The following is a 25,889-nucleotide window of genomic DNA, read 5'->3' as shown; positions in this document are numbered from 1 at the left end:
TATGTTTGCTGACATTCATTATCACTGAAGAAAAGTAGACTCCATTTTCATCACAAGTTTTTTTTTTTTAAGATTTTATTTATTCATTCATGAAAGACACAGAGAAAGAGGCAGAGACACAGGTAAAGAGAGAAGCAGGCTTCCTGCAGGGAGCCTGATGTGGGACTCAATCCTAGGACCCCCAGAACATGACCTGAACCAAATGCAGACATAACCACTGAGCTACCCAGGTGCCCCTCATCACAAGTTTCTTATTCTCCCAGTCTTCTATCCAGTTTATTCTTTTCATCTGAAAGTCATGGATAATCTCTTAATCTATTAGCAGTATTGCAAATAGGATCTTTAGAGAGTAGTTATTTTCAGATTAATATTAGGTCCTAGCTAATTCTCCTAAAAGGAATATAAGATAGGTATCTTTCATGGTAGGTATGTAATTTTTAACTTTAATCTTTTTGGACTTTTTTGCTATGTTTTTAATCAAGAATTTTTTATAAAAAACATTAAGAGTTTATGTTTAAAGAATGAGAAACAAAAAATTGCAGAAAATAAATGATAAATTCTTATTTATTGAAAGACATCCAGTTGAGAAATAGAGAAATAATTGTTAGGTAGGCATATATGGCACATGATTAAGTTCCACTAATTCATATTTCCAAATTACACTTTCTGCTAAATCCAGAGCATTATATTCATGCATCAGTGGTAGGAAGCATTGATTTTTTTTTTTTTTTTTTTAATGTCCATCCTCTTGATAAAGCAATGTAACGTCAGGAACATTTAGTAGAGTCATTTTCTACCATTTGAGTATGTGATACTCTAGTGTTAAGAAATCAAGTCTAAGTCTAGGATATTTAGACTGATTATTTGTGATTTACAAAACTCAGTTATATAAATCCAGTAGTTGTACCTGGCTTTCACCTTCTTTGTGTTGAAATTTTCCATCATTTATGGTTTGTCCCAAGGACAAAATCCTGAGCAATGGGATACCAGGTAATGAAATAACATGGTAGGAGGAGCAGTTTGCTTTTGCACACTGTTCAGGAGGCCATGGATTTGTCTATAAGTTCTTTTTTCTCTTCTGTAGTGTCATTACATATTTCATCAGCTATATTAGCTGTAGTAGGTGTAGTCTGGGGAGTCACAGTGTGTCCAAACCCTTGGTAGTGACCCATGGGTGAAGGTGGTACAGAAGAGGCAACAGAAACTGCATCTTGTGATGATGAGGATAACAAGCTTGTATGTTCATTTTGATCTTGATCTTCCGGAAAAAACTTTTTCCTAGGATGTCCCATGACTGTCCTTCCTTTTCAAAAGTAATAGAAAGGTTTCCAGGTTAGCCAAAAGTTAAGTTATTTTTACCACTATAAACTTACCATGCTAAAATAAGTTCCCCTCCTGTCTCCTGATTTGAAGAGCCTTACTGGTACTGCTTTAAACAAAGCTTTTTCATCTCTCAAATAGCTACTAAATTGCCCTAGTAGGAAAAGTACAATAATCTATTTGGATGAATGGAATGGCTGGTACTTACCAACATGCCTTACTTGTTCAGAAATATCATCCCTAATATCTGAAACGTCCCACATGGCAAGAAAAGAATCAAAGCATGAACCCTCTTCTGCTTCTTGGACATATGGTTTATATGAGAAAGTGTAGTGATGAGCAATAGCAGCAAGGAACATCTCAATACAGATGATAAAGTCCTACGGAAAAAAAAATAGCAGCCATCTTTTAGCTTAAATCTAGTTTTGTAGATAAAGGAAAGCGCTTTCTCTTTTCAAAAAGTATTTCCATATCAACTGAAATACTGAAATCAGCTGTTTTCCCCCCAGAAGATTACACTCATTTTTTCATTTTTCCAAGCTATTTTTTACTTCTTAAAAGGACAAAATGGCAAAAATTTAAATCTATCTTATGCTATCCTCAACCAAGTATGTTTTAGCAAAGTACAATGCATCTTCAATCCACTGTCCAAGGACTAAGGAAAAATGCAGAGAAATTGACTAAGAAAAACAAAATCTAGGTTCTATTCCAGGCTCTACCACAAATTAGTGATGATGCTAGTCTCTCTAGGGTTCCTCCATTGCTTCATCTGTAAAGTAAAGGTAATACCCCCACAGCCTCATGTTGTCAGGTTTAGGAGACAATATGTAAAAATGGGCAAAACAGTAGTTTTATTAAATTCATGGATAGCACTAACCTGGAGTCCTGTAGCCACAGCTTCTACAGTTTGCCATTCCCATGTATGCTTTTCAGAAATAACGCCAACTTTTACCAACAAAGCAATAACTACTGCTTGCCTATATGTTAGGAAAAGGTAAACGCCATATCTATATCAAGCATAAAATGAGCAGTTGTTTTAACAGTATGCCATTTAAAAAAGTTAAAACCCCAGCACAACTTGTGGACCACCACCACCACCACCACCACTACCACCACCACCACCACCACCACCACCCTGTCTTCACAGCATGTTCCTGAAGATACTATATATTTATATTAAATATATATATGCTTTACAAATTTATTCTTCTAGTATACAGTTTCATCATAGGAATTTTGATTATGCATACTTATAAGCACATGGAATTTCAATACTTGGTTTATTTGTCTTTGTTTTGGAAGTATATATACAAGTAATTAAATTTTAAATTCTTCCTATACATAGACAATGCCTACAACCTTGAGTGATAAGTATTTAAAATAAAGGACACTTAAATGTTATTTATACATGTAACTATTCAGATTTTTAAAAAAGATTTTATTTATTCATGAGAGAGACAGAGAGAGAAAGAGGCAGAGACACGGGCAGAGGGAGAAGCAGGCTCCTCATGGGGAGCCTGATGTGGGACTTGATCCCCAGATCCTGAGCCCAAGGCAGATGCTCAATCCCTGAGTCACCTGGTTTCCCTCTTCAGATTATTTTTAAAAATATTTTGAAACCAGTCTTGTTTGAAGTGCTGGAACTAGAGACAAACTCAGAAGGCAATGAATTTGCAAGATGGAGTCATACTGAACACTTCAACCACATCTATGGAGATGATCCTAGGTTAAATTGAAATAGCTAATAATGAGACAAATGTTCATAGTGCTGTTTACAAGAATTTAATTTCTGTATTGCTTGGAATGGTGAAAAAATTAGGAATGACCAAAATGTCAATAGAGTAGTTAAAAAGTTAGATCCACTGAACAGAATACTTAGTAAAAACAAACCCTTAAATGACAAGGAAACTATATCCTTACTTTACTGACAAAGAACTATATCCACAACATAATGAATGCACTATTGAGTTCCACCAAGTTTTTATGGTATGAAACTCTTTCTGTGGCATTTTATACGTTGCATTATATGCACCACAATGTTAATCATTCTTTTTGGGTGGTAAGAATTCAAGGATTATTCTTTTTCCCCTTTTTGTATTTGTATACTGTTAGATTTGGTATATATATATATACATATATATTTTAAAGATTTTATTTATTCATGAGAGACAGAGAGAGAGAGAGAGGCAGAGACAGAGGCAGAGGGAGAAGGAGGCTCCATGCAGGGAGCCCCACACGGGACCCGATCCTGGGTCTCCAGGATCAGGCCCCGGGCCGAAGGCAGCGCTAAACTGCTGAGCCACCCAGGAGTCCCGTGATATATTTTTTTCTAGTGCCCTATCACCCACCCTTTTACTAAATTGGGACCATGTAAAGTTTTGCCTTCTGCTTTAAAAAATATATTGTACCAAGTAAATGAACATTACATCACATTAAATATTCTACATTGTATTTATCTACCAAACTACAGACTATCCTCTTATATGAAAGGACCATCATATATTTTAATAATTCTTCTAATGTTGAGACAGTTAGGTTGTCTCAAATTATTTTCTTCTTACATATGTTATGGCGACCATCTGATTATTTCATTATGAAAAACCAAAAAGGGCTAAGAAGATGAACTTTAAGTAGAGACATTTTAATCCATCTTCTATATTAAGACTTCTTTGAAAATCCTTCCTAATCTACTGTTTTTATTGCTCTGTAGAAAATGAGAAAATTTATATTTAAGAGAAAGCAACACTTACCAAAAAGAAACAAAAACCACCAGTTTTACACAAAGAAATTTGCCAACAGGTTGGATTGGACTCAGTTCTTCCTTCAGTACTTTATAAAATAGGAGTAGACAATACATGGCAAACTAGAAACAAGATTAATAGTTAAACTTCTTTAATAAGAATAAGTAAATACAGTAATAAATAATACAGTTATAAAGCAGAGACTTGGCATAGAGTAATGTTTCAGACAAATTTTTCTAGGTCCATTCCCAAGCACATAAGGTGCTTTTTAACAGTTATCAACTAAATATAAATTTTGTTGCTTGACTTTTCCCCCACTTAAAGTGTGTTACTTTTTCCTGTTTCATGAGGATTTTTTTTTAAGATTTTATTTATTTGAGAGAGCACACGTGTGCACAGGGGGAGGGGCAGAGGGAAAGGGAGAATCTTAAGCAGACATCCCACTGAGGATCTCATGACCCCTGAGCCGAAACCAAAAGTCAGATGCTTAACCAGCTGTGCCACCCAGGTGGCCCCATAAGGATTATTTTAAATTAACTGCCTAAAATTTTGGTACATTTAACCAGTCCTTATCACTGGGCTTTGTATGGTTTCTAGCCTTTGGTATTACAAATAACGGCCTGTATACACAAAGATATTAAAATAAAAAATACAACCATTTCTTGATACATTTCAGAAATGGAATTACTGGTTCCAAAGAATATGAACATATAGAAAAGCTTTGAATACAAAGGCATATAATTTTTATTATAAACATCTAATACCACACACACTACTGCACCTTACCTTGTTAATAGTATTAAAACTGAAGATTTTAAATACAGTGCATATTCCTAAGCTGAAAGGATCACTTTTTTTTTTTTAGAGCATTTCAATTTTTAAAACATCATTTCTTTTAACTCGGCATTTGCAATTTTCCTTTATTCCAAATACATGAGAATTTTATTCTCCCATTTTTACTCAAAACTGGGACTACCATATACCAATAAGACATTTTTTTAAAAGACATTTTCTCTTACTGAGTATGCCTAGGTTATGTTTTCTTTGGGAGAGGACTGTGCTTTTATTTACGACATCTACACAATCTACAAAACTATGCAATGACTATTAGGACCAAATGAACAAATATGATCAACAGGTCAAGGTAAAAGTCACCAAATAATTAACAAAGATATTTTATGTATTTATCTATCTATCTATTTTATTTAAAGACATGCTAAAATTTAAGGGGTGCCTGGGTGGCTCAGTCAGTTAAGAGTCTGCCTTCGGCTCAGGTCATGATCCTGGGGTCCGGGGATCAAGCCCTTGAGTTGGGCTTTCTGCTCAGTGAGGAGTGTGATTCTCCCTCTCCCTCTGCCTGCCACTCTACCTGCTTGTGCTCACCCTCTCTCTTTCTCAAATAAATAGGTAAAAATCTTTTTAAAAAATGGAAAAGTTTAAGTTCTTTCCTAGAAATCAAATTTCAAAATTAAAAAATAACTTTAAAAAACCCAAACTTTATTCCCAAAGAAACTTCTGAGAAAATTTAGTCATAGGTACTAATTTAATAAAATTAACATTTACTTACCAGTTGTGACATGTTGTTTATTATAACTAAGTAAGTCCAAGCATTTGAAAAGCTAAAGTTCCCTTCATCATATATACCAAGTAGTTCACAAATTCTAAAAAATGGTAAAAATGAGATTTATGATTAACTAAATCAAAATATTTTTTAAAACAATATTTAAAACATTGCATTGCCATCAGTACTTAAATTTAGAAGTCAGTTTATTTAAAAGACCCTATAGATAATCACTTGATTTTTGGTCACAGAGGTGGTTTAAAATTAAAACATTTTTCTAGTAATGCTACCATATACTTATTCCTCCATCTTAAATCCAAAATAAGACACATACACATTTAACTAGAAAGGGTAGTTACCAGATTTTAAAAAGTTATGTTTAAAAAAATTATGCTAATTTTCAAAGTTTGATTGCTATAGGCATATAGTGCAAGTCTATAAATACAACTATAATTTTTCTCCCAAACTGTCTTGGGAGGTAAATTTTATTATGAACACCCAGATCTAAAATTAACTTATATGATTCCCCAGTTGCTAAACTGCAGACAAATAAAGCATGCCTTCATAAATAAATTAATTTTAACTCAGGGGTAAATGCTGCTAGAGAACTGCTAGCTTAAGGGTAGAATAAAGAACTAAATGCTTCTTTCACCTTTCTTCCTATTCTTCCTCTGAACACGCACAATATTATTAGCAGATAAAACATGCAATCTACTCACTTTATCTGATATTCTTAAATTTTTAGGGCATAGTTTTATCAGATAGCTTAATGGTATGCCATTTTACTTCATCTCCTAAACCTTCACTGAATTCTTACAAAAGAAAAATAGGATCTCATCCTTAGAATATAGTACTCATATTCTAAATTAACCATATAGAAAATAAAACCACATAATGAAATTAAGGTAGCACACTTTAACTTCATGTAATAGATGTTTTTGTAAAGCTATGTTTACATTATTATTTGAAAACATAATTTTTAAAATGTTTTCCAGAAAGCTGTAGAGAATATTTAGAAGAATTCTGTGGTGCTGTTTGCTTATAAATGGTCACCTTATTTATTTTAATGTAGTAGGGTTTCTATAAGCCATTTTTTTATATATCATAAAGTAAATTAATACTCTTTGTATGTCTATTCAGTTCTCACTGAAGAGCATGAGTATTTTTAAAAAGTAATAATATAAATTCTTTGTACTTACAAAGCAACAATGGTGGTGAATGGTCTGACCACTGTATACTGCAGTACACCCAGTTTGCACCTAAACAGCAATACTCTGCCAAAGGAAAAAAAAAAAAAAAACAACTTAGCATTTCAATTACTTATTTAAATAGGATCAGATTTTAGATTTTCTCCAATGCCCCCCGAAATTAAAGTCACTTTGACAAATGATGGCACGTTTATATTTTATTCTTTTAATTTAGTCATTCTAAATGGCAGTTGAGGAAGAATGTGGATGGTAGCAAACACTGTTTAAATGCTGTTTCTTTAATTATTTGACAATTACATCTTCTGAAAGATCTCCCTTTCTGTGTTCAGTCTCAAATTCCTGAATACTGCAGCACAGAAAGAATAAGTGTGTCCTTGTGTTTCTGGAAGAAAGACCCAGTAACAAATGAACTGTGTGCATGTCTATGTGAAAGCATATTCAGAAAGTGTGATTTACATTTAATGTTCAGTTTAAGTTTAGAATGTAAGTACCATTCCAGAGAGTATCACTGATTAGATATTATGAAAGGACAAAGATAAACAATTTTTATTTTATTGCTGGGCTTATTCAAGATAGGGGAAAATTCATAAGGAGTAACAAAAACAAAACAAAAAGTCCCCAAACAAGAAAGGCTCTCTACCTGACAGCCACGTCGAAGCCTCCTTAAAAGACCAAGTTGCTCTGATGGCAGATGCTTTATTTAGCACTACTATCAGGAGAACTGATTATCAATGTTACGTATTTTGAGCCCCCTAATTTAAAAAATACATCTAATGCATATCAGTGGCTTAGTCGGTTAAGCAGCTGACTCTTGATTTTGGCTCAGGTCATGATCTCTGGGTCCCTGGGATAGAGCCCCAAGTTGGGCTCTGTGCTCAGTGGGGATCCTGCTTAAGATTCTCTTGCTCCCTCATCCTTTTCTCCTTCTCCTGTTTGAAAGCATATGCTCTCTCTCAAATGAATACGTAAATTTAAAAAATTACATCTAGACTGAGAAGATTGAGAATCTGGCATAAAAGTCTTGAAGTGTTATGTTAATAGGACTGAATAAAGAAACTGTTGGGGTTTTATGTGGTGAGAGCTTTCTCTGTGGTGAGGTGGTTCACTCCCACTTATAGCTAAGTGTGCTCCCTATGAAGACCTAAAGGGTGCACTTGGGATTGTTGCAAGACCTGAGAGAATGCCTTGGCCATACCTGCTGTGCTTCCTGCCCCATACTCTTTACAAATGGATTAAATAGTCCATAGATACCCTTGAAAGCTATTGAGAATTAATGAACTGGACGATAAGACAAATGTGAAAAGAGAGTTGCAAAGAACTGAATAGAATCAGACAGTCAAACATGTTCATAGTTACAGAAGACAGAGTGGAAGAAAGGCAAAATCAGAAGAGGTTATGCCTACAGAGTTTTCAGAACTGATGAAAGGTATGAATCTACAGATTGAGGCACCCTGTAGATTAAGCAGGACTAAAACTGAAACAAAACAACCTAAATACTTCATGGTGAAGAGGCAAAACATCAAAGATAGGGTCTTCAATGCAGTTAGATCATCTATTATGGAATAACAATTAGACTGACAGGAGAGGCTTAACAGTAATAGAGCCAGAATTAGGTAGAATAAAATCTTCCAAATACTTGGAGAAAATTCCTGTCAACACAGAATTATATCCAGTTAACTATCTTTCAAGAATGAGAGCAAAATAAAGATACCTTTGGATAAGTATATCTGAGAAAATTTGCCATTGATATATTCACACTAAAGGGAACTTTTAAGGGCCATACTTTAGAAAGGAAATGATCTCACAGGATCATTTCAGAGATGCAAGGAGTGCAGAGCAAGTAAACTGTTAGTACTTGTAGTTAAATCTACAAAAGACTTCTTTTCTGTAAATTTAAAATTATTCTAAAACAAAGGCTTACTTAAAAAATGGAATCAATGATAAAAGCATAGAAGACAGTGAGACAAAAAGAAAACAGATGGTGAGATTTTAAATGAATATATAAATAATCACTAAGTATAAATTGCCTAATTTAAGGGATGGATTTTTGGATTAGAAAGCAAAGAACATTAAAAGTAAAAAAAGTGATACATCTAAAACATAAGGAAATGGAAAGGATGAAGGTCAAAGGTGGAGAAAGATATGCTAGGAAAATACTAAACAAAGGAAAGATGGGATACCTGTTAATACCAGACAAAATAACTTTAAGAAAAAAAAATAACTTTTTTATTAGAGAACATGTGTACAAATGGGGGAAGGCAAGAGGAGGGGCAGAGGAAGAGGGAGAGAATCTTAAGCAGACTCCATGCCCAGTGCAGAGCCTGACTCAGGGCTTAATCTCATGACCCTAAAATAACCCCAGCTGAAATCGAGAGTTGGACACTTAACTGACTGAGCCACTCAGGCGCCTAAGACAAGATTATTTGGAATAGAAGCAGCATCAAAATATATAAAAAACTGACAAAAGTACAGGAAGAAAGTGACAAATAATTAGTGGCAGACTCTCTCTCAGTAACTGACAGTACAACTAGCCAAAATCAATAGAAATACAGAAAAGTTGAATAACATAAATAGCCACATGGATATTAAGTGAGCAACAGACACTCACTGATACAGAATATACAATGTCTTGTAGTGCACAGGAAACCTTTATAAAAACTGATCAGCTAAAAAAGGACATGAAACAAATCTTAACCAATTCCAAAGACTGTCTCAGAGGGAGTATATTCTCTGACTGCAATGAAAATAAAATGAAAATCTACCCCAGTAGATGTAAAAAGAAGGCAGCTCACTTGGAGAAGAGCATGTGACTCAAGTGATCTTGGGGTTGTAAGTCTGAGCTCCATGTTGGGTGTAAAGATACTTAAAAATAAAATCTTCAGAAAAAAAAAAGGTTGTGTAAATTAATGAGCTAAGACTCTAACATGTTAGGAAAAGATAGTAAACCAAAAGAAATGAGAGAAAGGAAGTAAAAACAGCAGAAATCAATGATAGAGAAAAACCAATATATTACAGACAGAATCAACAAAGCACAAACAGTCCTTCTTGAAAAGTCTAGTAAGAATAGGCAAACTTTTGGCAAGATTGTTCAAGGGAAAAATAAAGATGCTAATAGCATTAGAAATGGAAAAGGATTCATAACAGATTCAAAAGAGCTGAGAAGGGCAGCCCGAGTGGCTCAGTGGTTTAGCGTCGCCCTCATTTGGCCCAGGGCCTGATCCTGGAGACCCAGGATCGAGACGTTGGGTTCCCTGCGTGGAGCCTGCTTCTCCCTCTGCCTGTGTCTCTGCCTCTCTCTTTCATGAATAAATAAATCTTAAAAAAAAAAGAGCTGAGAAAATAGAAATGCATGCCCATAAACATTTATTTGAGAGAGAGAATGTGTGGGGGAAGAGAAAAAGGGGGTTGGCCAGAGGGAGAGGGAGAGAGAATTCCTTCCTGAGAGTGGAACCCAACTCGGGATCCATCTCATGGATCCATCCATCTCATGACCCTGAAATCATGACCTGAGCTGAAATCAAGAGTAGGATGCTTAACTGACTTGAGCCATCCAGATGCCCCTGCCTATACATTTTAAAACTTTACACTAATACCTAAAAATTATATTTAAAAAAAGATTTTGGAAACAACAGGAAATCTAACTAGTTCTATACCTGTCCTCCCACAAAGTCTAGGTCTAATCTTTCAAGCTACAATCTCTTCCTGTGATACATATTATAAAAAGCAATAATGCCTATTCAGGCAGTATAACCTGGATATGAAAATCAGACAAGAATGATATAAAAAAAGGAAAATTATAGTCTAATCTAACTCAAGAACATAGATGTAAAAATTCTAAACAAAATATTAGCAAACCAAAACCTGTGATGTAGAAAAGCAGATAATATATCTTAATCATTTTGAATTTATCCTCAAAATGCAAGAGGGCTTTAACATTAGAAAAGCTATTAATTTAATTCACTAATTAACAGGTTAAAGGCAAAACTCAACCATCTCAAGAGATACAGAAAAAGCATTTGATGAAATTTAATCATTTATTCATGATTCTTAAAAATTCAAACAAGCTAGGAGTAAGAGAGCTCATTTAACCTGACAAAGGATGCCTACAAAACATCTTGAGATACAAACTTCAATTAATTTTATAAGAATTCCCTTTAAAATCAAGAATAATGGAAGAATATCTAGAGATACTAACCAGCACAGTGAGAAGAAAGAGAAATGTATCGTATAGACTGGAGAGCAAAGTAGTCCTTTACTTAAAGAGGACTATCTTCACCAACAACTTAAAAGATCTACAGACTAAGAAAATGTAACAGGATTTTTGGATATGAGATCAATATGCCAAAACCAATGGCCTTTCTACATACTGGAAGCAATTAAAATGATTTTTAAGATAGATGCCATTTATAATAGCAATAAAATACATTTACAAAGTCAAAAAGATGTACAAAGTATAAGAAAAATGTACTTTACTGAAAGGTAAATGAAGAGCTAAATAAGTAGAAAGCCAGATCACATTCATGGGTAAGACTCAAGAAATCATAAAGATGTCAATAAACTAAAGATTGAATTCAATTACAGTGAAAAAACACCAACAGGTTTTTCAAGCAACTTGACAAACTGTTTCTAAAGTTTATGTGTAAGAGCCAAGACCCAAAAATAGCCAAGAGAATAAGGTCAGGGTACATGCCCCTCATTTTAAGGCTTATTAATAACTTGTAGTGGTTAATGTATGGAATTGGTCCAGGAATAGAAAAGTTAACCAATAAAACAAAACAAAATCCCAAAACAAAAAGCCACAAAGAGACCATATGTGTTGAAATTTGAGATATGACAGAGATGGCAATATCAGTGAGGACAATTAATAGAATAAAATGAAACTGCTTTCCTACCTCACACAATAAATACACAAAACATCAAGTGTTTATAAGTCTTAATGGGAAAATTTTTGAAATGTTCAGAAGAAAAGCACAAGACAATGTTTCTATAATCCTCTAACTGGAATAATTTTTGAACAAGACACAGTAAGTACTGACTAAAATAAGATAAATTCAACTATATTTAAAATTAAAACTCAAAACTTCCATTTTCAAAATAATGGAAATATTAAAGCTGGCAAAGCATGCCAAAACCTGAAAAAGATACTTTCAATACACACTAAATAAAGAATTAGTACCTAAATATATAAAGATTCCTGATAAAGCTAGGACAGACAACCCATTAAAAAATAAACAGAACAAGCATTTCTAGGTAAAGTAAACACAAATAATTAATAAACATATACAGTTACTCAACCTCATTATTAATCAGGGAAATCCAAATTAAGACCACAGAGAGACACCACTTTACACCCTCTTGACAGGCAAATATAAAGAAGTCTGGGTAATTCCAAATATAAGTGAGGATCTGGTTCAATTAGAAGTGTTTTTTTTTTTTTTTTTTAAGATTTTATTTATTTATTCATGATAGAGAGAGAGAGAGAGAGAGAGAGGCAGACACAGGCAGAGGGAGAAGCAGGCTCCATGCCGGGAGCCCGACACGGGACTCGATCCTGGGACTCCAGGATTGCACCCTGGGCCAAAGGCAGGCGCTAAACCGCTGAGCTACCCAGGGATCCCCTGCAATTAGAAGTGTTTTATACTGTTGGTAGGAGAGAAATATGGTATTGCCACTTCAGAAAACAATTTACCACTAAAAAGGCTGAACAAAACCTAAAGATGCTACTACATGCTACTACATAAAGGTATAAACCCTAGAGCAATTTTTTTCAAACTGTCAAATTCAACTTGGTTGGTGGTAACCTGAAATTTAGAAACAAGAGGAAGGGAAGGAATATGTAAAACAGAGGAGTACCATTTCATGGAAACCACTGTTTCACCGGCGTACTAAATCAGTAGGTAAAGAGTTTCCCTTCCTCTCGTCAACATACAAAAATTTAAGGTTCATTAAAAGAAAACTGTTTATGTTACAGCAATCAAAGGATAAAAACCAGTTTTTATCAATTAACAGCTACAAACTTGCCATGGTATTTACATCTTATAACCAAAGCACTGTAATGGATTATCCTAAACAGCAGAAGCCTGATTAATTATCATATTTGTAAACACCAGTTACCTACTAGAGAGACTGGTAATCTACAATGTATTAATACACAGGAGACATTTTATTATTACTAAAATCACAGTTCCAAACTGCATGACTTCGGTAACAATATCTCTATAGCTATGGATGCACTGTTGACATTATTTAGGCAGCAGCTGTCAGAATTCAAGTCGTAGGAAAAAATAAAACCAACACAAAGAGATTTAACAAGAATAAATGTAATTGTGTAGTTAGGAACAAAAAAATTTCACAAGCATAGAATAGGAGGATTTTACCAGTGGTATTGTTTGAAAAAGGTTTGGGGTTTTAGTGGACCACTGGCTAATTGTGATGAGCCATTCTGAAGATATAACTAGAGGCTCATTTTAGGTTCTGTAATTTTAGGAGAAGAATCCTGATCAATGCCAAGCCATCATCATCATCATATTTACTGGACCACTGCAATCTCTTCTATCCTTGCTCATTTGCAATTCAGTCTACAAAAAGCACAGTAATTTCTGAAAATGAAATTGGGCACTGGTCCTCTATTCAACATTCTATAATGGCTTCTCATTTGACAACTCTCTCCCCCTGACCAAACTTTAAACAGGACTCCTCTGAGATGTCTTTTCAACTAGGCATCATTCTTAGGCCTTGTCCTTGGCCTAAGTCAGACTGAAAAAGGAATACTGCAAAGTCATCCTCCTACCCCTGATATTGATAAGCTCCTCATCCCCCACTCTTGATGTGAAGGTGCCTGGCCTGCCCTTAGCAAGAATTCTATTATGCCAGGTTAGAGAGAATCTCCCTATACTTGATGTCTCTTCTGAGTAACTTTTCATTCCGTGACCACCGCAATCTGCTCATTAGCTACAAATCTCTATCCATGTTGTATTTACTCATTGCTGAGCACAGTATCTCTCTACCACCTCCAACTTAAAATAGTTTTCCTTACTATCCTCTTTCATAGTTTCCTGTTCCTTTTCCCTCATAGCATTTCCTGATCCAAGTAACTCTATATTTGTGTGTTCATTTAATTCTAAATCTCCGAACCAAAATGTAGGTTTCTGGAGTTTTGTTACATGCACTAGGATATATCCATATACTGGCACACACTAGGTGCTCAATATCTATCAAGTGTGTTAATAAACACATTAAGAGCTTATTTAAAATAGCTATGTAGTTCCTTGTCATTGCCAAGTGTGTAAACTAAAGACATAATTAGTCCCAATGTTCTACAAATGCTTCCATATTGCATGGCAGGCAATATAGGTATCCCTAGGTTATAGATCTACAATAATTAAACCATTCCAGTTACCTTGACTTGCAACTTTCAATTATTTCCCATTATCAGTGATTAAGTCCTACCAGTTCTTCAGTTGCAGTCTCTTTCCTTTCTGTCCCAATTTCATCCCTCCTTTTCAGCTTATTTCACAAATGGACTAGTATAATAACCTAATTTATCTCCCCATCTCTGGAATCTTGCTCTAATGCTTTCTGTATAGTATTACAAAATTAATCTTTCTAAAAAGGTATCTTCAAATGTTTCCTTGCTGAAAAATATCCAGTGGTTCATTCATATAAAAAAATGCAATCTTACGGATGGTTCAATCAGCTTAGTGTCTGTCTTTGGCTCAGGTCATGATCCCAGGGTCCTGGGATAGAGCCCTGCATCAGGCTCCCTGCTCTCCCTGCTTCTCCTTCTCCCTCTACCCCTCCCTCCTGTTCATGTTCACACATGCTCTGCTCTCTAATAAAAATTTTTTTTAAAAAATGCAATCTTAGCTTCAACTGAACTTTTCAGGCTTTATTTTCCTTTACTGTCCTCTATGGATGTATAATAAGGCCAACAACCCATTATATATAGAATAAACACTGTTTGTTTCTCCTACTTTATATCATATGCTATTTCTCCACCTAGACGGTCTTCTCCCTGGGCCTTACACCTGATTTTGTCATTAACTAGCTATATAATCTTGAGTAAGTTAATCTCTGTAGATCCTGGGTCTAAATAGTAAAAGTATGTTGATTAAATGATTTCTAAAGTTTTTTTTCCTTGCAATGTTTAAGTTTTCTATTTAGGATGAATAATGTCTAAGAGAGTAATCTGTATGTGTGGATTATAAAAATGTGTTTTCTTACTCTTCAAACTTGACTAGGAACTATTTGAGGGTAGGAACTCTTCTTAAACTTTGTCCTGCTCATAGTACTTAATACACTACTTTGCAGAGAACTAATGCTTAAAAATTCTGTTGAAGTACATAAGATTAAAACCAAACATACTTACTCTCCCATAGTCCATGGTGGACAGCAACACAAAGGAGGGAAATGTTTCTGCTGATCTTTGGCTTCAAGGATTAATACCAGATTTGGATACCGGTTAGTTAGATAATTGGTAAGGAATCCCATGAAGTTGTAAATGACATAAGCTTCATAACATTCTCTGCAGGTATCCACATATATTGCAATGCTGGGATATTTCAAAGCTATCCACTATGAAAAAACAGATGTTAAAAATAGTTGCAGCTAAGATAAAATGAATTGCCATTCCAAATCATGGAAATCACAATGCTAATTTTTAAATTTGAGATGTCACATTTATATCAAACTTTCTAAAATTTATGAGAGCTACCAGACAATCTGTGAAATGAATTTTTAAAATCAATAAATGATTTGCACACTGATAAACAAAAATTTGTGTTAGGGGTAAATACTGAATATGAAGAAAGAAGCTAAATTATTTTGTTATTGGGTTTTTAAATATCATCTGGAATTTTTCTTGAGAGGATCATAGGAAATGCAATTAAATTAAATTCCATTATATTTAATCAAATTAAACCAGTCATTTGTGATAAGTGTATGTTAGAATCCACCGGGGAAGGCTTTATTCCCCCCAAATATTTAATAAATAAAAAGGATGATAATGTAATTTTAAATATTACATTCTTTAAAGAACTAAGAACTAGTAATCAGAAATTTTAAAAGATTAAGCAAAGAAAATAGCCATAGGTTTTTTAAAATTTAAAACACCTGTCTTTTCTATTGTCATACGTTGTCTTTTTTATTAACATTAAAAACAAGTGAATCTTTTCACTTTTCGCATTAATCTGACTCCTTATTGCCAAATAATAAACTTTCATTACTTTAAGCACTCTGTAAATATAGTTGTATCACCAAGCAAGTTCTTAGTTAATGAGATAAAATGAAACATACTTACACTATCTAAACTGTATATGGGTACCATCCAAAGAATCCTATTTAGAAAGCAAAGCATAAATTAAAAACATTTAAAATAATATTTATGAAATAAGTGAACATAACACTGGAAGAATTAAAATATATTAAGATTTACCTTATTATTGGTTTCTGTAGTTCTGGTTGTGTATAATGTACTAAATGTTGTAATATCACCCAGAGAGATATAGGTATAGTCAACAGCAAAAAGATTCCAGCAATAAACCAAGCCTTGGTGTGTATTCCAACCTTAAAAAAAGAGAATATATTAAAATAAATCTAAAAAAGAGCTAAATAAAATATTTTTATATCTTAAATTTATATTTATTCATTAACGAGGCCCAACAATTTCCAAATGACTAGTGGCTGTATTTTTTCTTTTTCAAAAATCAGCCTACTTGTACTTTTGCAGAGGGAGAGGGAGCATTTTTCCTTGTGAGGCCTTTTGTAACAGCACTATATACATTAAGAATATTAACATTAGGGCAGCCCAGGTGGCTCAGCGGTTTAGCGCCACCTTCAGTCCAGGGCATGATCCCAGAGACCTGGGATGGAGTTCCACGTTGGGCTTCCTGCATGGAGCCTGCTTCTCCCTCTGCCTATGTCTCTGCCTCTCTCTCTGTGTCTCTCATGAATAAAATAGAATCTTAAAAAAAAAAAAAAAGAATATTAACATCATATCATTTCTCCTTCAGCTTGTTTTCTTTTGTACTTGATTATTATGTTTGGGGATGTATAGAAGTTTTTAAATTTTCAGCAAGTCTAGTCTAAAAATCTTTTTTTATTTTTATTTTGAGAGAGAGAGAGGAGGGTCAAAGGGAAAGGGAGAGACAGAATCTCAAGCAGGCTCCATGTTCAATGCAGAGCCCAGCATGGAACTTGATCTCATGACCTGAGATTATGACCTGAGTTGAAACCAAGAGTCAGACAGTTAACCGAGTGAGCCACCCAAGTGCCCCTAAAAATCTTTTATGGTCTACTCCTTCACTTTTGTTTGGAAAGTTAAAATCCTACCTACATTTTCTGTGAATTTTATCATTTACCCAACATGGTAGTAAATGAGTATTGCCTAATAGTTTGCTAAGTTTTTTACATGTCTTTTAACCCTCCCACTTGATAAGTACTGCCACAACTACTGTCCAAGCAAACTGTGTTAATACATGCTACCCCTCTTATATACAACAATATCAACTCAGGACATTTTAAGAAGCTCTAATTTCTTTTTTTAGGTCAGTATCTGGTCAACGTTTTACCCTTTACAAGCTCAATTTCTAAAAATATACTTTGAACTATCTTATTTTTTTTTAAATAAAGATTTTATTTACTTGAGAGAGCCAGAGAGCATGAATGGGAGGAGGGGCAGCAGGAGACGGAGGAGCAGACTCCACGCTGAGCAGGGAGGCTGATCTGAGGCTGGATCCCAGGACCTGGGATCATGACCTGAGCTGAAGGCAGACACTTAACCAACTGAACCACCCAGGCATCCCTGAACTATCTCATCTTAAGGCAAAGCTGAAGTATTTCACTCACTTTCTGGCAAAACAAAAACAAAAAGAAACCTCTGAACCTTTGTTCTATCTGTGGGGCCCTAGGGAATGCATTTTATATTAATTTGTGAATTTACTCTTCAAGGCAGGAGTACAAGTTAATGCTGACTTTTTAAAGGAAAAAAGGTTGGCATTTAATTTTGATACCTCTGGGGTTTGAAAAGTTAATTAAAACAGCTCAGGTCTACAACTTCTAGTTTTACTATTTGAACAAGATATATATTTTTTTCAACACGAGTATAAAAAACAAAAGTATAGGAAACAAATGTATTTTTATAATAATGAACTTCTACATTAAACAGTATGGAAAACTTGAAAAGCAAATACATTTAGCCCCTGAACAATATGGGATTTTGCACCCCGCGTCTGCACAGTCCAAAATCCGTATATATATATAATTTTTGATTCCCCCAAAATTAATAGCCTACTGCTGACCAGAAGCCTTACCAATAACATAGTTTTTTAAAACATATTTTGTATGTTACATGTATTACATACTGTATTCTTACAATAAGGTAAGCTAGAGAAAAGATGTTATTTAAAATTGTAAGAAAGAGAAAATATTTACCGTACTACTGTATTTCTAGACAAAAATCTGTGTGTATGTGGACCTACAGCAGTTCACACCCATGCTGTTCAATGGTCAACTATACAAAAAGTTTTGCTGAATGCTAGAGATTAATCAAAATAGTACACGATAACCAAGTATATGGATGTGAAGATTCTAAAGGGAATGTCTGAGCAATTATTTTCCAAGGATTTCTGCTTGGCTCAGTTTCATTTAAAATTGAGTACAGGTGGTCCCAGATTTAACATGGTTCAACTTTCAATTTCTTGACCTTACAGTGGTATGAAAGGATATGCAAAGTTTTTCACTGTGTGATATGATGATATTCTTCTGATGTTGGGCAGGGGCAGGGAGCTGTAGTTCCCAGTCAGCCATGGGATCATTAAGGTAAACAAACTATAGACTTAAAACTTCCTCTACTTGTGATGGGGTTATATCCTCATAAACCCATAAACCCATCATGTTTGAAGTACCCTAAGTTGAAACTGCATTTAATGCACTTAATCTGCCAAACAACATAGCTTAGCCTAGCCTACCTTAAACATGCTCAGAACACTTAGAGTGTTCTACAGTTGGCCTACAGTTTTGCCTACAGTTGGGCAAAATCATCTAACACAGAGCCTACTTTATAATAAAGTGTTGAATATCTCGTATCTCCTTTAATTTAATGAATACTGAAACAGAACGGCTATATGGGTACAGAATGACTTTATTTATTTATTTATTTATTTATTTATTTATTTATTTATTTATTTATTTATTTTCAGAATGCCTTTAAATGTATTAGTTGTTTATCCTCAGGATTACCTGGCTGACTGAATGCTACTACAGCTTGCTGCCCATGCCCAGCATCATGAGAAGAACATTATACTACACAGTGCTAACCCAGGAAAAGATCAAAATTCAGAATTTTAAGTATGGTCTCTACTGAATGTATACTGCTTTCACACCATTGTAAAGTCAAAAAAACCATAAGTCAAATCATCATAGTTGAGGACCTTCTGTAACCCATACAGCCATTCTGTTTTTCACTTTTAGTACAGTATCCAATAAATTCCATGAGATACTCAACACTTTCTTATAAAATAGGCTGTGTTAGATGATTTTGTCCAACTGTAAGCTAATGTAAATGTTCTGAGCATGTTAAAATATGGACAATATTTTATGGACAATATTTTCCACTTACAATAGGGTTATCAGAATATAACCCCACTGTAAGTCACAGAAGACCTCTGTTCATTTTAATGATGACCTAAAATAATAATAATAGCATATTCTAGATCTTCCCTGTTATAAGGTGATAATTAGAACAGTATCGTCAAGTAATTTTAATGCCCACATTTGTTTTTATAATTGCCCTAGTTCCAACTTGCTGGTAGACTTAAGAGAAAAATGATGTGGTTGTGACTAATGAAAGCCAAGCATCCTCAGCGTGCTATAAAAAAGAAAGTTCTTTTCAAATGATCATAAAATAAGTGACTAAAGAACTGAGTCATTTCGTAGAGTGATGCCAAATTAAAAAAAATCTTGCATCACAGAGTCAGTACCATTTTTACATTGCAAGTGGTAGTTTCAGAAACACATCATCTGTCCACATTAATGCTATTAATTTGAATCACTGGTTTTATAGTTGTTTTGATTTTTGAGCTACCTAAAAAGCTATATGCATAAAAAATTTAACTTTTGTGTGCACACGTATTTAATATAATGTTAGATATCTGTAGAAATTATTACCTTTATTTTAATTCATACTTATTTCTAAAATTATTCATACTTGAGACACTGATATGAGGATATTATTAACATTATTAGACTTATCAGTCATAAGGAGGGTTGTTTTGGTTAATAAAACAAGAACACAAGTAGCATAGATTTTTTTTTTTCCCCAAGGTAACTTGAAAAGTTGAGAGGAAAAATAAAACCATTAAGGACAAACATCCAGGAGTGAATTAAGTGAACCTAAGCCAAATGCTTTCAGAGCAGAGAGAAAAGTGCAATAAGAGAACGTTCTCTGGGTCCAGTCCTCCTCAGGGAAAGGGAGGAGCACTTACATAAAGAGTAGCTACTTGGGGCATAAGTACAGGCAGAGTAGGGTAAAATGACTGCAGAATAGTGTGACATTATCTGTCCATTTAACTTACTTGACTTCCATTATACACGCTCAGCCAAGTAAGAGAAATAGTTTAAGTGGTGCAGACAGGCATCCCTGGGATGGACTATATATACCTCTTGTTTTCTACAATTTCGGTTCCCAATGACTTCTCATAGTGTAAGCACTGGGATTCTAGTGTTTATTTTTCTTATCTTAAAGATTTTATTTATTTATTTATGAGAGACACAGGGAGAGAGGCAGAGACAAAGGCAGAGGGAGAAGCAAGCTCCCTGTGGGGAGCCTGATGGGTAACTCGAACCCGGTCCTGGGATCACGACCTGAGCTGAAGGCCAATGCTCAACCACTGAGACACCCAGGTGCCCGGGATTCTAGTGTTTAAAAAGACAAATGTTTTTCATGCAAAACTGTCTCTAAACATGTAGTGCTCAAGGAGATGTATGTAACCCTGCCTTAGGTGTTTGAGTACCTCATCCCAACTAAAATGCTATTCCACAAGAAAGAGAATGGCTGTTCCAAAGCAATAGTGATATTTAAAAAATGACAGTGATAATTAGGGCTTACTGAGGATCTACTACATGGCAGGCCCTGTGTTTTACATAGATAAATTCACTTAGTGAATAATGATGAAGAGAATAAGGATATACTGTATATAAAGCACTTAGCAGAAGGGCATGTTAACCACTATCTCTGTTTCAGTTTTCACGTCTACAGAATAAGAAAAAATCCTATGCTTTAGGGGTTTTAAGAAGAATAAATAAAATCTTGGTGACATGTTCTAGTTATTATATGTAACCTCAGAAACAAAACATAACGAAAAAAAACCAAACCCTTCCTTAATCCCACACTCTTCCTTCTATAATGCCACTCATTTCTCAGGTCCCTTTCAGAGTCAAAATACTCAAAACAAAACCAAAAATGAACAAAAAACTTATCTTTGTATCCTGATACCACTTCTTTGTCTCACATTCATTCTTCAAACAACTCCCTCTAGTTTTTAGCCCTTACAATTCCACTGAAACCATTACTGGGACCACCAATGACTCTATTTTATGAAAACCAACAAACATCTCAGTAGCACTGGACATTGTTCACTATTTAGTTCTGAAACACTGCCCTGTTCTGGCTTCCATGATAACACTCTTTGGCATTCCATTTCCCCACTGGCTGATGCTTCTTTTTAAGTTCCTGTTCCTTTGCCTGATTCCTAAATATTGGTACCAGGTCCTCAGCCTTTTTCTTCTTCTTCACCTTTATAATCTCATATCCTTAGGACTTGAAACACTGTCCATTTTGACAACTTCCATATTAATATCTGCAGCTCAAACCTTTCTGAGCTCTAGACTTGCATGTACAACTGCGTATTTGACACGCCCATCTGATGGTCTCTCCTATACCTCAAACTAAATGTTCAAAGTAGAAGTCAGTTTCCCTCAAACCCATCCCTATTTTCCATCTCAGTAATTGGCATCACCATTTACCCTGTTGTTCAAGATAAAAACCTCACAGTTGTCCTTGATTCATTCTTATTGACTCTCTTCCCCAACCCAGTCCGTCAAGTCTTGTTTCTTCACTGCCAAAGATACTTAAAATTCAGTTTTCCATCTCTATTTCTGCTGATTTGGGCCATAAGTCATTGTAAGTCAGGCACCAATGATCTCTTAACTACCATAATGTGCTTTCTAACTTCCCTTTACTTCCACTTAATTTTCCATAGCTGGTAGTGGTTCTTTGAAGATGCTTGCTTGTTCCTGTCTTGGATCTTTTTTTAGTTTCTTACATAGCATTCTGTACAATTTTATTTTATTGATTTTGTTTTTTTTTTAGTTATATTTCTAAGTTCCATGCAGGAGGGTGCCAGGTTTTTATTTCTCACCATACAGAACACAAGCCTAATTTATCACTGGGACGAAGGAAAGCTTGCAATTTTTAAACGGGGTAGCTGGGTGACATTTGAGTAAAGACCTGAAAGGATTATAAAGGAGTAAGAATACCATCTGGGGTAAGAACATACCGTAAAAGGGGAACATTTAATGCAAAGGCCCTCAAACATGTATGCACCCTACATGTTTGAGCAAAGTCACTGTGGTAGAAGCCCAGAATCGAGGAAAATCAGATGGTAAGAAGTAGGGGGTGGTGTCAGATTATGTTGGGCCATAAATAGCCACAGTTAGGGATACTGGCTTTTAATCTGGGACTCTCAGTGATTTCAAAACGTAAAGAGGCCACATGTAATGTGACTTATGTTTTATTTAGACACTTTGGCTGGTGAAATGAGAAGTCCTAAGACAAGACATGAAGAAAATTCGGTTCAGGGTTTTTGCAGTAGAGACTGCAGATTAAAATTTTCTTTAAAAGCCGGCACTAAAAACTATAGTTAACTAACAACTAAGATAAACCTAAACTAAGTTGATATTATACATATTAGCCTAAAAGGAGTTCCTATACCACACCTCCCAAAAATACTTCCAAGTAAGAGATATCTATTTGTATTAAGATGTCTATACTTGGGGCAGCCTGGGTGGCTCAGTGGTTTAGAGCCGCCTTCAGCCCAGGGTGTGATCCTGGAGACCCGGGATCGAGTCCTGTGTCAGGCTCCCTGCATGGAGCCTGCTTCTCCCTCTGCCTGTGTCCGTGCCTCCCTCTCTCTCTGTGTCTCTCATGAATAATAAATTTTAAAAAAATGTCTATACTTGAATTCTGGTAGACAACTTATGAAAGTAACCTAAATATGTAACAAATGGGGAATATTGAATGTAGTGGAATATTAACATTAAAAATAACTACATAGGCTATGCCAATATGGGCAAGTCAACAAAATATAATTTAGTGAACATACAGAAAACAAATGTATATTAAAATGCATTAATTATGTAAAAATCATTTCCATAATAAAGAGCCTAGAAGATCCAAAGTCTTGCCACAGCTCTTATAAAATAGGTGTTGCAAAATAAAAGTACTTTTTGGTAGAATTTAAAATTCATTACACAGGTTTTAATAAAGTACCCATTCTAGTTGAGTATTTACCTTAGGATCTTCCAGCTTGTAGTACTTTACTGATGTCACAATAAGAATATGACATCAAAAAATATACATGTGACTTTTTGCAAAATCTTTGTGGGTTAAGAGCTAATTTCTAAGTACAAACAAACAAGAGAGTTAAACCAACTAGACTCCAATTCAGGAAGCTAGTTAAATGCTAATAAAATTCAATACATGGTTTTCAAAGTAGTTTATTTAAGTTCAAATCTGAACAGGTCAGATTCCAGGAATAAAATTACCTACTTTCTGGGAATTGATGAATACTTGCAAACGACTGCTCTTCTAAGCAGCAATCTTAATATATTCTATTTTCTCGACCTAGTCCTCCTTCCACCTGCAGCATGCTTTGAAAAACCGTGAACAAGGAACCAGACAGGTTTATGAACTAAGACTGGGCTCATTTACATGACATGATTTTCAGGATATCAAGTCTGGGGCATCTGGGGTAAAAATGGGCAACCTCAGATGGGCAGGACGGTGGAAGAAAGGGTAGCGGCCGATGGTGAAGGACCCTCTTACCTCCAGCTTCTGTAATTCCCACACGCACAGAGGAACCGCAACCACTATGGACACCAGGTAGATGACCACCGCTAAAGGTCGAATCCACTGCCTCCAGTTCCTCCACGTACAAGTGCAAGGCATGTTTCCGCATAAATCAGCTCCAAGTAGCAAGGAAAAAGAGCTCGAAGGAGACTGTACTGGGGATCTCCGTTCTTTGGCTGTTTTGTCAACTCGCATACTACAGAGAAACAGTTGTTCTTGGGCGACTCTACCAGCAGCTCGAGCCGCCTCCTCGGCCCGCGCTGTGCTTTCCGCTGCTGCTGCTGCTGCTGCCGCCGCCGCAACCGCGGCCGCTCAGGGTGCTACCAGGGAGCAGCGCGGGCAGCATCCTTTCTTCCCCGCCCCTCATCTACCCGCTCCTGGGCGGTGGAATCCCCGGGCGGAGCCGCTGCCCTCACCTGGGGATTGCCCAGAGTTCCGCCTGCACCATGGCCTCGAGGACAGCGGCGCCGACCGGGACCGACTTCTAAAGACCCTGCATACAGTTTGGTTCTGCCCCGCAGCCGCCCGCCCGCTTGCTCTTCTCTTGGGCGGTCGAGCTTCCTCCCTCCCGCGCCTGCAGGCGTCTCTTGGCCCGAGCCGGCTGGCAGATAAGGAGGCGAGGACTCACACCCGCCGGCCCCAGGATCGCCTCACTCGCTCCCACGGGACATCCCCCACAGCGGAACCCAAGGCCAGCCCAGGGCTTCCGCTTCCGCCCCCGCTGTTTGAGGGTGCTGATTCGTCGACAGCGCCAAACTGGGCCCACCCCATCCGGCTCACTGTACCCTCTCTGATTGGTCATTTGCAGGGGGCGGGGCTGCAGAGAGGCGTAGCAAGGTTAGTAGGTTGGAAAGCGAGGAGGGGCGCGGAAGTTGTTGCAGTTGGTACCTGGGGGCCCAGTGGCCCGTGAACAGAATTCTGTGAAGCTGTAGGAATTGTTTGAAAAGACTTGAGGAAGACCTCCCACATTCTTCTGTTGACTGTATTCCAGCATTAAGAGAGCCTGGGTAAGACCTAGAACTGAGCCTTTTATCTGCGCAGACCTCCGATTCTCTCTGGCAGTGGACGGGGAAGCCAGCTGGAATAAGTCCGTGAAGAATCGGAAGCGGCCTCCTCGTTTCCTATCAGTTGTTAGAATCTAGGGGAGGGCTGTTACTTCTGGATCCTGCAGAACATTCTAAAGGCAGCTTAATTTTAGAAGCAACTGCGGATAATGAGTATCCCTTCTGCATTCAGAACTTGTGTTAAAAACTCTCATTTTTTTTTTTTTTTTTTTTTTTTATTTATGATAGTCACAGAGAGAGAGGCAGAGACATAGGCAGAGGGAGAAGCAGGCTCCATGCACGGGGAGCCCGACGTGGGATTCGATCCCGGGTCTCCAGGATCACGCCCTGGGCCAAAGGCAGGCGCCAAACCGCTGCGCCACCCAGGGATCCCAAAAACTCTCATATGTTTAAGTTTCAAAAGGTTTTGACATTCCAACTGACAGGCTTTTTATGTACCTACAGCTTTTAGCTAAACCTATAGAACACATGGCAAGTAGGATCTTAAAGCCTTTCAAAACCAGTAAAGCAAACAAAATATCTAACTGATCGATTTTATATATATATATATATATATATATATATATATATATATATATATATATACATACACACAAAAGTGTCCTACATTGCAATTCTCATTTTCTTAGGGGCAGGCATTGTACTAAATTCTTTATCTACATTATATCCGTTGATCTGTACAAAAATCCAGAAAGGCAGGCAGTTTTCCACGTTACAGATGAGGAAACAGGTTCAAGCGGTTTAGTCATTTGCTTTTGCTCATTGAGCTACTTAGTGGTAGAGCCGGAATTCTAACCTTGGTGTCTTGACTCCAGAAGCACTGCTAAGCAGTGACCTGTCAGCACCTGCCACCTGAGAATTTCTGACTAA

General features: G+C 36.2%; 1 protein-coding gene across 1 annotated transcript; it reads right to left on the bottom strand.

Annotated features, from left to right (window-relative positions):
* Window positions 1–546: 546 nt before the first annotated feature.
* TMEM184C (transmembrane protein 184C) lies at window positions 547–24,713 on the bottom strand. Its single transcript, XM_026018157.2, has 10 exons — window positions 23,932–24,713; window positions 16,264–16,394; window positions 16,129–16,165; window positions 15,199–15,404; window positions 6,822–6,896; window positions 5,629–5,722; window positions 4,071–4,183; window positions 2,198–2,297; window positions 1,529–1,700; window positions 547–1,303 (listed from the first exon to the last, which is right to left on the bottom strand). Exons 1-10 carry the CDS (start codon window positions 24,148–24,150, stop codon window positions 1,038–1,040), a joined length of 1,413 nt encoding a protein of 470 aa, XP_025873942.1. The 5' UTR covers window positions 24,151–24,713; the 3' UTR covers window positions 547–1,037.
* Window positions 24,714–25,889: the final 1,176 nt, after the last annotated feature.

This window comes from Vulpes vulpes, chromosome 10, assembly GCF_048418805.1.
Source record: "Vulpes vulpes isolate BD-2025 chromosome 10, VulVul3, whole genome shotgun sequence".
NCBI classification, from domain to species: domain Eukaryota; kingdom Metazoa; phylum Chordata; class Mammalia; order Carnivora; family Canidae; genus Vulpes; species Vulpes vulpes.
Note: the sequence above shows the minus strand (reverse complement) of the source record. Positions and strands in the feature narration are given on the sequence as shown.

Coding starts and splice junctions, on each gene's coding strand:
- TMEM184C (XM_026018157.2), bottom strand. CDS start 24,150: ATGCGAGTTGACAAAACAGCCAAAGAACGGAGATCCCCAGTACAGTCT. Junction 15,405..16,128: donor CCATATACAGTTTAGATAGT/GTAAGTATGTTT, acceptor GTTTTTTCATAG/TGGATAGCTTTGAAATATCC. Junction 2,298..4,070: donor GTGGTTTTTGTTTCTTTTTG/GTAAGTGTTGCT, acceptor CCTAACATATAG/GCAAGCAGTAGTTATTGCTT.